Genomic DNA, 15,046 nt, shown 5'->3' on the forward strand with positions numbered 1-15,046 from the left:
ATGGGGGGCTGGCCTCACCCCTGTATAACCCCGGCCCTCTCCAGCCCCGCCCCATCTGATCCAATCCCACCCCCGTCCAACCCAGGAACTTTCCAGCCCAACTCCCATCTAAGCCACCCACCTTCCAGCCCAGCCCTGTCCCACCCAGCTGCCTTCCAGCCTCGCCCCCTGTCACAGACCTACAGGGTCGGGGCTGTGCCCCCCCGGGACAGTCTCTGGGCGGCCCCTTCACTGGCCCAGCCCCCTGGGGGTCCTGTTCTGCCTCCAGGGTGAGCCACGCGGCCTCATCACTCCCTAGACTGGCTCTCTGGGCCTGAACCACCCCCCCCCCCATGAGCTCCGGGCAGCAAGTCCCCCGAGAGAGCCCCTGAGGGAGACTCGGCCGCTCTCAGGGATCAGGGCCCCTCACCCAGCCCCAGCAGGGCCACTCTCAGCACGGGCACAGCCGGGTTCACTCGTTAGCTGGCGCCCGGCCTAGGGGCCCGTCAGGCAGCCCGGGGCAGTGAAGGGTGAAGCAGGGTCCGTCCTGGCCAGCCCCGAGCCCAGCCCGGCTGTGGGGAACCCTCGGGTCCGGCTCCGTCCGTCTGTCTGTGCGGCCTCCTTGGTCAGAGTCCAGGTGAGAGCCCCGACTGCTTTCCGCGACCCCCATGTAACCCCCCTCCCCATCCTGTGATCCCGAACTGGGGGCTTTAGCTCCACGTCCCAGGAATTGGATTTGCCATTGTCCTCTCATGCTGCACTGCTCTGGGGTTAGGGCCCCGGCAGCAAGTGACTCCCTGCCTGCCCTGAGAGCAGCTCCCCATCCCCAGGTAACAGTGCAGCATGTGGGGAAACTGAGGCACACACAGCCGTCATAAAGATGTTGCAGAAACTTTGTCCCAGGCTCGTGTGAACAAGATCAGAGAATCACAGCGCTGTAGGGCTGGGAGGGACCTCACGAGGTCGCCTAGTCCATTCCCCTGAACACGGGGCAGGACTAAGTATTCCCCAGGCCAGGAGTTCTGAAACGGGGTCGGGACCCCGTCACGGGTGGCCAATCTGAGCCTGAGAAGGAGCCAGAATTTCCCAATGTGCATTGCCAAAGAGCCCCAGTAACACGTCAGCAGCCCCACCTCAGCCCGCTCCCAGCGCCTCCCACCCACCAGCACCCCCTCCCTCCCCACACCTCCCGGTCAGCAGGAGACTTTGGGGAGGGGGCGGGGAGGGGTGGAGTGGGGGCAGGGCCTGGGGCAGAGCAGGGTCTGAGCAGTGAGCCCCCACGGCACACTGGAAAGTTGGCGCCTGTAGCTCCAGCCCCGGCGTTGGGACATGTACAAGGAGCCGCGTGTTAACCTCTGAGGAACCCCAGGTTGGCCAGGCCTGGCTCTGGGGGTCACGAGGTTAAGTGGAGGAGCTGCCCCCAGCCCCACTCTGCCGCCAGCATTTCTAATGGTGTTAAAGATTCAAACCGTGGTGTAATGTATGGGGGGCTGTGACAGGGGCACCAGGACAAACGTTGGCGAGCCGCTGGCCCATCCTGGCCGGTTGTAATGTGCGTTAATCCGACTCACTGCAGGGGCAGCTGGGGCTGGGGGGTCGCGTCCCCAGATGGGGCTATAGCCTGGGGTGCAGCAGCTTGGGGAAGGACCTGGGGGTTGTGTGGAAAGCGGCTGAACGCAGGCGTCTCTAACAGCCCTGTTCTGGCTCAGCCGGACACGCCAGGCCGGATGCAGGGGCCCCGGGGGCAGGGCCGCCCAGAGGGGGGGCAAGAGGGGCAATTTGCCCCGGGCCCCGGAAGGGCCCCCACAAGAGTTTTTCGGGGCCCCTGGAGCGGGGTCCTTCACTCGCTCGGGGGCCCCAGAAAACTCTTGCAGGGCCGGGCCCCGGAGCTTCTTCTGCTCCCGGTCTTCGCTGGCGCTCCGGGGCGGAAGGACCTCCGCCATCGCATTACCGCCGGAGCGGGACCTGCCGCTGAAGTGCAACCCGGTCTTTGGCGGTAATTCGGCGGCGGGGGGCCCTTCCGTTCAGGGACCTGCCACCGAAGTACCCTGAAGACCCGCGGCGGGAGCCCCCCGCCACCGAATTACCGCCGAAGAGCAGGCTGCATTTCGGCGGTGGGTCCCGCTTCGGCAGTAATTCGCGGGCGGGGGGCCCCCGCCGCGGGTCTTCGGGGCACTTCGGCGGTGGGTCCTTCGCTTGCTCTGGGTCTTTGGTGGCACTTTGGCGGCGAGTCCTTCAGTGCCGCCAAAGATCTGGAGCGAGTGAAGGACCCACCGCCGAAGCGCCGCCGAAGACTCAGAGCACCGCCCGGTGAGTACAAGTCCCACGTGGTTTTCTACAGGTGTTTTTTGTTGTTGGTTTGGTTTGGTTTTTTTTTAGTCATCCCTGCCAGGGCCCCTTCGAAACCATTCGAATTGAGCCCCGCACTTCCTAAAGCCAGCCCTGGAGCCCGGACAGGCCTGGCCGGATGCAGGGGCCCCGGGGGGGAGCCCGGACAGGCCGGATAGATGCAAGGGCCCCGGGGGGATCCCGAACAGGCTGGATGGATGCAGGGGCCCCGGGGGGATCCCGAACAGGCTGGATGGATGCAGGGGCCCCAGGGGGAGCCTGGACAGGCCCAGCTGGATGCAGGGGCCCTGGGGGGAGCCCAGACACGCCTAACCGGATGCAGGGGCCCCGGGGAGAGCCCGGACAGGCCGGATGGATGCAAGGGCCCCGGAGGGAGTCCAGACAGGCTGGATGGATGCAAGGGCCCCAGGGGGAGCCCAGACAGACCGGATGGATGCAGGGGCCCCGGGGGAGCCCAGACACGCCTGGCCAGATGCAGGGGCCCCGGGGGGACCCTGGAGGGTCCAGATGGATGCAGGGGCCCCGGAGGGAGCCCGGACAGGCTGGATGGATGCAGGGACCCTGGGGGAAGCCCAGACAGACAAGATGGATGCAGGGGCCCTGGGGGGAGCCCGGAGACGCCTGACTAGATGCAAGGGCCCCGGGGGGAGCCCAGACAGACCGGATGGATGCAGGGGCCCCGGGGGGAGCCCGGACACGCCTGACGATGCAGGGGCCCCGGAGGGAGTCCGGACAGGCCCAGCTGGAAGCAGGGGCCCCGGGCTTTGCGGGAAGCCGGCCGGGGTGGGCGGAATGGTCCCCGTGGCTTTGACCCCTGCCCCTCTGCCCTCAGACCACCACGCTGATCGGGCTGCTGAAGACGGCCCGGCTGCTGCGTCTGGTGCGCGTGGCCCGTAAGCTGGATCGCTACTCGGAGTATGGGGCGGCCGTGCTCTTCCTGCTCATGTGCACCTTCGCCCTCATCGCCCACTGGCTGGCCTGCATCTGGTACGCCATCGGCAACATGGAGCAGCAGAGCATCGGCTGGCTGCACGCGCTGGGCGAGCAGATCGGCAAGCCCCTGGGCGCCAACACCTCGCTGCCGGGGCCTAGCATCAGGGACAAGTACGTCACAGCGCTGTACTTCACCTTCAGCAGCCTGACCAGCGTGGGCTTCGGCAACGTCTCCCCCAACACCAACTCCGAGAAGATCTTCTCCATCTGCGTCATGCTCATTGGCTGTGAGTGCCGGGCGGGGCCGGGCGGGGTGCTGCCTGCGGGGGCCTGCCTGTGCTGCCTGCCCCCTGCCTGCCCCCTGCCTGCGCTGCCTGCCCCCTGCCTGCCCCCTGCCTGCGCTGCCTGCCCCCTGCCTGCCCCCTGCCTGCGCTGCCCTGCCCCCTGCCTGCCCCCTGCCTGTGCTGCCTGCCCCCTGCCCGCCCCCTGCCTGTGCTGCCTGCCCCCTGCCTGCCCCCTGCCTGCGCTGCCCTGCCCCCTGCCTGCCCCCTGCCTGCCCCTGCCTGTGCTGCCTGCCCCCTGCCCGCCCCCTGCCTGTGCTGCCTGCCCCCTGCCTGCCCCCTGCCTGCGCTGCCCTGCCTGCCTGCCCCCCCGCCTGTGCTGCCTGCCCCTTGCCTACTCCCTGCCTGTGCTGCCTGCCTGCCCGCCCCCTGCCTATGCCCTGCCTGCCCCCTGCCTGTGCTGCCTGCCCCTTGCCTACTCCCTGCCTGCGCTGCCCTGCCTGCCCGCCCCCTGCCTATGCCCTGCCTGCCCCCTGCCTGTGCTGCCTGCCCCTTGCCCGCCCCCTGCCTATGCCCTGCCTACCCCCTGCCTTCCCCCTGCCTGTGCTGCCTGCCCCCTGCCTGCCCCCTGCCTGCGCTGCCCTGCCTGCCTGCCCCCCCGCCTGTGCTGCCTGCCCCTTGCCTACCCCTGCCTGTGCTGTCTGCCCGCCCCCTGCCTACGCCCTGCCTGCCCCCTGCCTGCCCCCTGCCTGCCTGCGCTGCCACCCCCTGCCTATGCCCTGCCTGCCCCCTGCCTGCCCCCTGCCTGCCTGTGCTGCCTGCCCCCTGCCTGCGCTGCCCTGCCTGCCTGCCCCCTGCCTACGCCCTGCCTGCCCCCTGCCTGCCCCCTGCCTGCCCGCCCCATGCCTGCCTGTGCTGCCTGCCCCCTGCCTGCCCCCTGCCTACCCCCTGCCTGTCCCCTGCCTGCCCGCCCCCTGCCTGTGCTGCCTGCCCCCTGCCTGTGCTGCCTGCGCTGCCCTGCCTGCCCGCCCCCTGCCTACGCCCTGCCTGCCCCCTGCCTGTCTGTGCTGCCTGCCCCCTGCCTGCACTGCCCTGCCCACCCCCTGCCTGCGCCCGCCCCCTGCCTACCCCTGCCTGCCTGCGCTGCCTACCCCCTGCGTGTGCTACCCTGCCTGCCCCCTGCCTGCCCCATGCCTACTCCCTGCCTGCCCCCTGCCTACGCCCTGCCTTCCCCTGCCTGCCTGCGCTGCCCTGCCCGCCCCCCTGCCTGCCCCCTGCCTGCGCTGCCCTGCCCGCCCCCTGCCTGCCTGCCCCCTGGCTTCCCCCTGCCTGTGCTGCCTGCCCCCTGCCTGTGCTGCCTGCCCCCTGCCTGCCCCCTGCCTGCGCTGCCCTGCCTGCCCGCCCCCTGCCTACGCCCTGCCTACCCCCTGCCTGCCCTCTGCCTGTGCTGCCCGCCCCCTGCCTACCCCTGCCTGCGCTGCCCTGCCTGCCCGCCCCCTGCCCACGCCCTGCCTACCCCCTGCCTGCCCTCTGCCTGTGCTGCCTGCCCCCTGCCTACCCCCTGCCTGCCCCCTGCCTGTGCTGCCTGCCCCCTGCCTGTGCTGCCTGCGCTGCCCTGCCTGCCCGCCCCCTGCCTACGCCCTGCCTGCCCCCTGCCTGCGCTGCCCTGCCCGCCCCCTGCATACCCCTGCCTGCCTGCGCTGCCCTGCCCGCCCCCTGCCTGCGCCCGCCCCCTGCCTACGCCCTGCCTGCCCCCTGCCTGCGCTGCCCTGCCTGCCCCCTGCCTGCCCCCTGCCTACCCCTGCCTGCCTGCGCTGCCCTGCCCGCCCCCTGCCTGCGCCCGCCCCCTGCCTACGCCCTGCCTGCCCCCTGCCTGCGCTGCCCTGCCCGCCCCCTGCCTGCCCCCTGCCTACGCCTGCCTGCCTGTGCTGCCCTGCCTGCCTCCTGCCTGCACCCGCCCCCTGCCTACCCCTGCCTGCCTGTGCTGCCTACCCCCTCCCTGTGCTGCCCTGTCTGCGCCCACCCCCTGCCTACCCCACCTGCGCTGCCCTTCCCATCTGCTGCCCCTTGCCCCCTGCCTGCCCACTCTGCCCGCCTCCTGCCTGCCTGCCCCTGCCTGCCCCGCCCCCTGCCTGACCCCATCTGCCCCCTGCCTGCCTCACACCTGTCCCCTGCCTGCCACCCCCCACTCCCTGCCTCACCCACACCTGCGCCTGCCTCTCGCCCATCCCTGCCTGCCCCACTCCTGCCCCATCCCACCCGCCCAGGGGAGCATGCTGGGAGGTGTGGCGGGGAAGGGGGTTGCATATGTGTATGCTCGTGCACGTGTGTGTGCGTCCGCATGCTCACCTGCTGCCTCTCTGCCTCCAGCCCTGATGTACGCCAGCATCTTCGGGAACGTCTCGGCCATCATCCAGCGCCTCTACTCTGGCACCGCCCGTTACCACACCCAGATGCTGCGGGTCCGTGAGTTCATCCGCTTCCACCAGATCCCCAACCCACTGCGCCAGCGCCTGGAGGAGTATTTCCAGCACGCCTGGTCCTACACCAACGGCATCGACATGAACGCGGTGAGCTGTGGCACGGCCCCTGCACTCGGCGTGGCCGGCTCCCCGATTCACCGAGCTCCCCGACGGACCCGACACACCCAGCTCCCCTGACGGACCCTGCGTGTCACAGAGTCAGGGCCGTCCTTAGCCATAGGCAGAACAGGCAGCTGCCTGGGGCACCACTAGGTCTGGGGGCACCGCTCTACCGGGAGCCCAGAAAGACGGGAAGCAGTGGAGCGTGTAAGAGCAGGGCTGCTGGGTCCTAGACAGAACCAAATGCAGCACAGTCTGAGGGAGAGGATTGGCTGTTGGGGTCTCTGGGAAGGGGTGGGGGAAAGAATTTACCTGCAGAGTGACCAGATGTCCCAATTTTATAGGGACGGTCCTGATTTTTGGGTCTGTTTCTTATATAGGCTCCTATTCCCCCCCCCACCCCGCTCCCGATTTTTAACATTTGCTGTCTGGTCACCCTAGGTGGAGGTAATTGGTATCTATATAAGACAAAGCCCCAAATATTGGGACTGGCCCTATAAAATCAGGACATCTGGGTCTGGTCACCCTAGCTGGGGAGCGCGTCTCTCCCCCAGGCTCTCAGCGATCCATCTCATCCAGGGGGAGCTGCACAGGGCAGGATGAGCTGCTGTGGCTCCATGGGTGCCCCGTCCCTGAGATCAGATGCTGTGCTAACTTCACCATGGTCCGTTGGGCTGGCGGCGGTGCCCATTGCCGTGTGATTGGAGCTGAGGGTTTGCTGCTGCTATTGCCACTCTGCACCCCAAGAGGTGGATTTTGGGGTCCTGCAGTTTTCCACCTATCTCCTCCTCTACTGCAGCTGTTGGACCAGCAGGCTGGGGGGTGAGCCAAGCAGGAAAGCAGTGCTGTGTTGCCATTTAGATTGTCATTTAACAAATTTGTTCGCCAAAAATACTTGCTAACAATCCTGAATTCAGTTTCAATATTTAAAAAAAAAATCAGTATCTTAGCCAAAAACAGAAAATTAAGTTGTTGACAATTATTTGTGACAAGTTTGGTATGGGGAAGGGAGTGGGCCAATTTTCATCAGAGAAACAAAAAATGTTGACTGACTTTCCTATAGCCCTACATGCATGTGACTACATGCATCTGACGAAGTGGGTATTCACCCACGAAAGCTCATGCTCCAAAACATCTGTTAGTCTATAAGGTGCCACAGGATTCTTTGCTCCTATAGCCCTGTTACTGCTAAATGGAGCCGTCCAACAACTGTAATATGCTCATCTCCTTTCTAGCGTATAGAGCAGGGGTCGGCAAAGGTAGGCACACATGCCAAAGGTGGCACGCGAGCTGATTTTTTATGGCACGCAACAGAGGTCTGAGTGGCTCAGTCCACTGCTGCTCTGGGGTTCTGGCTGCTGCCCCATTGCCACCCGGGGTCCCGGCCGCTGGTCCCACTCAGCACCTGCTGCTGGCCTGTGGACCCGCAAGGAACCCCAGGCTGGCAGCAGGCTGAGCAGGCCAGCGGCTGATGCCCTGGCTGAGCCACTCAACCTGCTGTCGGCCTGGGGTTCCATTCACTCAGCTGGCAGTGGGCTGAGCGGGACTAAATTCAACGAAATAGGAAAACAAGAGCAACTAATGACAGAGTGCAAGAACCTAGAGCAGTGGTCCCCAACTTTTTTCGTTTCGTCTGGCAGGCGCCAGACCAAGGAGCGTGGCAGTGGACGGGCATCTGCCGAAATTCCGCCAAAATTTGGCGGCATTTCAGTGGTGATGCCTCTGGATGACGTTGCTTATCGGCGGCAAGTGGTGTCATTCAGAGGTGTCACCGCCAAAATGCTGCCAAATTTCGGTGGCATTTCGGCGGATGCTTGTCCACCGGCCAGCACTCAGGTACACTGAGAAGCCCCTGTGGGCGCCATGGCACCCACGGGCACCGCGTTGGGGACCCCTGACCTAGAGAGCCTCCTGAAGCATGGCGATCATTTTGATTTAAATGGACTTGAACTGTATGAAGAATTGAGTACACTGTCATGTCATGGAATCACCGGGCGATGGTCTGGAACTGCTCCCCACCAAGCCAGGCAGGACTTTGGGGAGCCTCCTCTCCCTTGGAGCAGACTTGTTCAGGGCAAGCTCACACGGCTTCACCTCCTGGGTCTCTCCTTGGAGCATTCAGCATCCTCTGCCCCTCCGTGCGCTTCCCACAGGGAGCCCACCCAGGCGGGGTCCTGGGACAGCCACAGGGTCCTGCCTGCCCACGTCGCAGTCAGACGTAACTCTCAGCCAGCCAGTAACACAGAGGTTTATTCGATGACAGGAACAGGGTCTAAAACAGAGCTTGTAGGTACCGCGAGCTGGACCCCTCGGCCGGGTCCATTCTTTGGGACAGTGAGCCAGACCCCCACGTCTGCCCTCAGCCAGCTCCAGACTGACAACCCCCCCAGCCCCTCCTCTCTGCTCAGCCCCTTTCCCGGGCCAGGAGGTCACCTGATCTCTTTGTCCCCAACACCTTCAGCTGGCACCTTTGCAGGGGGGGGCCCAGGCCATCAGTTGCTAGGAGGCAGAGTGCCAGGCATTTAGGTGCACTGGCCCTTTGCTCTGCCAGATACTTAAGAACTGCCATGGGGACACTGAGGCATCAACACAGTATTCAGAGAAAACATTAAGAACATTCCTAGTTCATCACATGTCATCAATGTTGCCACATGTAAAATCGATGATGGACATTGTACAGTTTACTCGTACCAGCAAACTTGTTGACATATATCTTAATGTGTCCATTTCCAGTCGTATTCTACTGACAATTCCTGTAACAGGAGCATCAGGAGAACGGAGTTTCTCAAAACTAAAGTTCATTAAAAACTATCTCCGCTCTACAAGGAGTCAGGAACACTTGACTGGTCTTGCTAGTCTTGCAATCAAGCAAGACATCACTTCGTCTTTGTCATACGATGACATTATTACTGATTTTGCAGCCCAAAAAGCCAGAACGATTGCTTTTAATTAAAAACAAATCCTTGTTTCAATACCTCTTCATAGAAATTTCCAATAAAATGTTGACAAATTAAAAAAATTATATTATTTGCATCATTCTGACAAATCAGAATTTTTTCTATAGTGCTGCTTCTTCAGTGCTAGTCCATCAGCGTTACAGTGTGTTTAACTACGTTAAAATGGTTTTAATAACATGCATGTGGCAAGTTTTCCAATAGTGTAAACTTATGTTTGTGTTTCTAAGAGCAAGACAGGCACAAGGGCACCAGTTTAATTATCCCACCTAGGGCACCATAAATCCTAAGGATGGCCCTGCACAGAGTCCCCGGGCAATGCTCTGGAACTGCCCCCCACCAAGCCAGTCAGGACTTTGGGGAGCCTCCTCTCTCTTGGAGCAGACTTGTTCAGGGCAAGAAGCTCACACGGCTTCACCTCCTGGGTCTCTCCTTGGAGCATTCAGCATCCTCTGCCCCTCCGTGCGCTTCCCACAGCGAGTCCGCCCCAGCGGGGTCCTGGGGAAGCCACCGGGTCCTGCCCCCCCACTTTGCAGTCAGACGTGACTCTCAGCCAGCCAGAGGTTTAGCATCCCCTTGCAGTGGGGAAGGGCCTGGCCATTAGTTGCCAGGTGACAGAGGGTCGGCCAGAAACTGAGGCCCCCACACAGTATTCAGAGGGAACAGAGAGATCACTTGATCATTGCCAGTTAGGGTCACTCTCTCTAGGGCACCTGGCATTGGGCACTGTCGGCAGACAGGATACTGGGCTAGATGGACCTTGGTCTGACCCAGTATGGCCGTTCTTATGTTCTTATTAAGAACAGTCCCACTTCGTCACACCTCGTCCCCGACAGACCCCGCAGCACCAGCCCCACACTCAGCACAGCCAGCTCCCCGACTGACCCGATGCACGCAGCTCCCCCGATGCACCCAGCTCCCCGACAGACCCCGCACCCCAAACGGAGAGACACACACACACACCCCTTCACATCCAGACACACATACACCCCTCTACACAGCCAGGGATGTACAGACACACATACAGATGTACAGACCCATACGCACACGTACACACACACACGTACACACACAGACACATGAGCTCACCCACCCACACCTGTATATGCATTGTCACGGACTCACAGATCGTGCCCACTCCTGGCTCCGTGCGGTCCGTGGGGGTGGGAGTGCCCGTTTCAGTGCGACAGCCCTTCTCGGGGGTCCACTCTCTCTTGGGGTCCGGCCCCTCCACCTCCTGGAGCCACACCTCTCTGAGCCTTAGCACGTCTGTCTCTCACCGTGGGCCCCTCAGGGAGTCCCCTTGCTCTGGACCCTTGGGGCCTCTACCCCCCGAAGAGAATAATACCACGACACACACACACACGCCCTCTTCTCCAGACCGCAGCGACTCTCAGCCAGCGTAACACAGGAGGGTTTATTGAGCATCTGAACCCAGCACAGGAAACTCTCAGGGTCTCAGGCCTGGCTCCCTCAGCCCAGCACATCCCAGTCCCCCTGCAGCCAGGTGGGCTCTGCCTGCTCCCCCTCTCCAGCCCAGCGCCCGCCTGCTTCCCAGCTGGGCGTCCAATATCCCTGGCCCCAAGCCCCCTCTGTCCATTGTCTTCTCTCCAGGTAACTGGATCGTAAATAGGGTGGCCTTGGCCTCCTCTCCTCTCAGCTCCCCTCTGGCCCCTCGGGCTGGAACCGGCTGGTCAGGTCACCGGGGTCCTCTCCGTGCAGCCCATTGTCCTTCCACTGGCCAGAACTGGCTGTGACTCCTGAGCTGGACCTCTGAGTTACCAGTCGCTGGGGTCTCCATCCTCCAGGCCATCAGCCGGGGTCCCAAGTTCCCTCTCCAGGCCTCTGTAACAACAAACTCCCTCTCCCCTCCCTCGTTAAACCAGTAACACCCGGGGACACTGAGTCCCACCCGCTCTGCATGCAACCCACTGGAAAACACGGAAAAACAACTTCCCCACTCGGTCACACCCGCTCACACTGAAACCCAGAGACACATGTACACGCACAGAACCTAGGGTGCGCAGATGTCCCGATTTTATAGGGCCAGTCCCGATATTCGGGGCTTTGTGTTATACAGACGTCTATTACTCCCCACCCCCTGTCTGCTCACCCTAACAGAGCCACAACCAATCCAAACGGCCCCCACAGACCAGCCCACGGCCGTGGGCAGCTGTCCTGCCCGCGGCCAGCCCCTGCTCTCTGCCCCCGCTGCGCGGTGCCCTCCCCGGTAATGGGGTCTCTCCACCCGCCTGCAGGTGCTGAAGGGCTTCCCCGAGTGCCTGCAGGCCGACATCTGCCTGCACCTGAATCGCACCCTGCTGCAGAGCTGCCGGCCCTTCCAGGGGGCCAGCAAGGGCTGCCTGCGCGCCCTGGCCATGAAGTTCAAGACCACGCACGCCCCGCCCGGCGACACACTGGTGCACGCCGGCGACGTGCTCACTGCGCTCTACTTCATCTCCCGCGGCTCCATCGAGATCCTGCGCCGCGACATGGTGGTGGCTATCCTGGGTGAGGGGGCGGGCGCTGCCGGGTTTGGGGGGCTGCTGGGCAGGCAGGGTGGTGGGCGTGTGGGGTGAGGGGGGCGGATGCTGCCAGCTGGGGGGGAGGGCATTGGGCACTGCCGGGTTTGGGGGGGCTGCTGGATGGGCGGTGCCAGACTGGGTGGGGGCAGGAGCTGTGGGGGGGCAGTGGATGTTGCTGGGGGGGCACTGCCAGTTGAGGTGAGGGACTGCTGACCAGGGGGTGGGCACTGCCGGGGGGCAGGAGCTGTGGGGTGGCACTGCCAGCTGGGGGGGGCATGGCCATGGGCTCTCTGTTCTTCTCCGAGTGATTGCTCACATCCATTCCAGTTAGGTGTGCGCGCCGCGCGGGCACGTTCGTCGGAAACTTTTTTACCCTAGCAACTCCAGTGGGCCGGCAGGTCGCCCCCCTGGAGTGGCGCCGCCATGGCGCCCAATATATATCCCTGCCGGCCCACCCGCTCCTCAGTTCCTTCTTACCGCCGTGTCGGTCGTTGGAACTGTGGAGCGCGGCATAGCTGTCCTCCACGTCCCTAGCTCTCCTTGTTTTTCTATCGTTATCTCTATTGTAGTTGTTAATTAGACTGTTAAGTTAGATAGTAGTAGTTAAGTGTTAAGTAGTTGTAAATAGTTTTTCGCCGGGGGCTTAGCCCTTCCCGGCACCCGGCACCGGGCTCATGCCTGGTTCGCCGGGCTTCAAGCAGTGTGCGGCCTGCAAGAAGCCTATGCCTACCAGCGACCCCCACGACGCGTGCCTGAAGTGCCTGGGGGAATCGCATAGATCCGACAAGTGCCGCATCTGCAAGGCTTTTAAGCCAAGGACTAAGAAGGAGAGGGATCAAAGGCTCCGGACTCTCCTCATGGAGGCGGCACTTGACCCGGCGGCTTCGCAGGCCGTGATCTCGGCGCCGGCACCGGATCGCACCGGCACCGAGAAGACTCCCCGGCACCGACCTTCTCCGGCACCGGGGACAGAGCCTAGGCCGTCGAAGTCCATTACTCCGGCCAGGCACACCCGAGTGGAAGCGCCCGGCCTCAGCATCGGCCGCGGCGCCGCCGGCACCGTCGACTCCGGGCCCGGCGGGTCCGTCGAGTCCGGTGCCGCCCAAGCTCCCCCATGACATCTGGGGTCGAGATAGTGGTGCCATCTACACCAGAGACCTTCGCCTCGGCACGGGACCTCATAGCCCATGACCGAGCCCACTCAGCTACCACCCCCGGTACCTCCGGTGCGGGTCGTGTCCAGAGGCAAGCCTATGATGTCGGCACCGTCCCGGGACTCTCGTTCTCGCTCCAGGTCCCGACGTCACGGTCGCCTCCAGATCCCGCCGCCGCTCGCAGTCCCGGCACCGCCTCCCCTCAGCGGTACCGGTCGCACTCGCGGCGTCCGGGTCGACACCGAGACGATCGCGGTCAGACTCCAGCCGTCGTTACCGGCACCGCGAGTCCAGGAGCCGATCCAGACGTTCGCCGCACCGGTCGACCTCCCGGCGCCGAGCTGGTGGCAGGTCCCGGTCCCGGTCGACCTCCCGGTACTGAACCGGTGGCAGGTCCCGATCCCGGCACCGAAGCGGCGCCCGGTACCGATCCAGATCCCGGCACCGTGGCAGAACTCGGTCCCGCTCCCGGCACCGTTACGACTCCCGGCACCGGTCCCCGGCACCGAGAAGATCGCCCGTGCCGGCCCGCGCGGACCCTTACCATCCAGGGTCCGCCCCGCCATGGCCCTCTAGGCAGCCGTCCGTGTCTTCGCTGGCGGACAGTGGGTACGCGCTGGGCACCGACCGGCAGGCGGCGCTGTTCAGCGAGCCTCCACAGCAGGACCCAGCCCCGCAGCAATGGGGTTTCTGGACACCCTGGGCATATCATCAGGCCCAGGGCCCCCAACAGCTCCCTGCTAGGCCGGCGACTGCGGAGCGCAGGGCACCTGAGGCCTCGTTGTCTCGCCCCCCTCCCTCCCCGGATGGGGAGGAAGGATCCAAGCACCAGGACTCCACTTTGGCTCCTGAGGCAGAGGCGAGGGCCGAGGGAGACCCCCCTTTAGACACCCTCTTGCCGGGGGTCTCCTCATCTTCTTCCCCTGATGAAGCGGTGGCTGGGACCTCCTCCAACAGCCCCCCCCCCGCTGGACCTCAGGGCGCACCAGGACCTCCTCCGGCGAGTAGCCCAAAACCTGAGTCTGCAAGCCGAGGAGGTCTCGGAGGTAGAGGACCCTATTGTCACCATCCTCTCGGCAGACGCTCCCACCAGGGTCGCCCTGCCGTTCATACGGACCATCCAGGCCAACGCCAACACCATCTGGCAGTCTCCGGCCTCCATTCCTCCCACTGCGAAGGGCGTCGAGAGGAAGTACATGGCTCCTTCTAAGGGCTACGAGTACCTCCACGTACACCCGACTCCGTGTTCCCTGGTGGTCCAATCCGTCAATGATAAAGAGCGTCATGGTCAGGAAGCTCCAGCCCCCAAATCCAGGGAGCCAGGCGGATGGATCTCCTCGGCCGTAAGGTGTACTCGGCAGGGGCGCTGCAACTCAGGGTCTCCAACCAACAGGCCCTGTTAAGCAGATACGCCTTTAACTCCTGGGTGGCAGCAGACAAATTCAAGGAGCTGTTGCCACAAGATGCTCGTCAGGAGTTTGCGGCCATCTTAGAGGAAGGCAAGAAGGTCGCACGCACGTCCTTGCAAGCCTCTCTGGACGCTGCGGATTCGGCTGCCCGTACCCTCGCGTCGGGTGTAACAATTGCGTCGCCTCTCCTGGCTGCAGGTTTCCGGCCTTCCGCCGGAGCTCCAGCACACAATACAGGACCTTCCTTTTGAAGGCCAAGGGCTGTTCTCGGATAAGACAGACCCTAGACTCAAGAGTCTAAAAGACAACCGAGTCATCATGAGGTCACTGGGGATGCACACTCCAGTGACGCAACGCAGACCCTTCCCGGCCGCAGCAACAGCAACAACAGCGCAGGCCGTATCTCCAGTTCCGCCAGCGGCAGGACCTTAACAGGCGCCGCGGCAGGAACGGAAGGCGCAGGCACTCGGGGAACCAAGGGGGCCAAAACCAAGGCTCCTCTAAGCCCCCGCCTGGTCCCAAGCCTTCATTTTGAAGGTGCGCCCGAGGGCGCAGTAACAGTTTCCCCATTGGATCCTTTCCCCCCGTTTTCCAACCGCCTTTCTTTTTTCCTCCCGGCGTGGTCCCTAATAACATCAGACCGCTGGGTCTTACGCACGGTGCATTCGGGATACCGCCTGCAGTTTGTTTCATTTCCTCCTCCCCGCCCCCCTTCCTCGTCCCTCTTCAGGGACCCCTCTCACGAGCAATTCCTTCGGCAGGAGGTGCAGACGCTCCTCGGCAAAGGAGCTATAGAGGCGGTGCCGGAGAACGAGAAAGGCAAGGGGTTTTATTCCCGCTACTTTCTGATCCCCAAGGCCAAGGGAGGCCTCAGGCCCAT

The 15,046-nt window shown here is 63.7% G+C and overlaps 1 protein-coding gene across 7 annotated transcripts in view; it reads left to right on the top strand.

Moving 5' to 3' along the window:
• The window catches only part of LOC127045828 (potassium voltage-gated channel subfamily H member 2-like), a 65,670-nt gene that overhangs the window by 24,064 nt on the left and 26,560 nt on the right, over positions 1-15,046 (top strand). For all 7 annotated transcript variants that reach the window (XM_050942498.1, XM_050942499.1, XM_050942501.1 and 4 more), the window contains exons 3-5: positions 3,161-3,548; positions 5,913-6,112; positions 11,337-11,589. In XM_050942498.1, the coding sequence (XP_050798455.1) occupies positions 3,161-3,548; positions 5,913-6,112; positions 11,337-11,589 (841 nt within the window). The remainder of the gene's footprint in view (positions 1-3,160; positions 3,549-5,912; positions 6,113-11,336; positions 11,590-15,046) is intronic.

The sequence above is a fragment of the Gopherus flavomarginatus genome, chromosome 2 (genome assembly GCF_025201925.1).
Source record: "Gopherus flavomarginatus isolate rGopFla2 chromosome 2, rGopFla2.mat.asm, whole genome shotgun sequence".
Classification (NCBI taxonomy): Eukaryota; Metazoa; Chordata; order Testudines; family Testudinidae; genus Gopherus; species Gopherus flavomarginatus.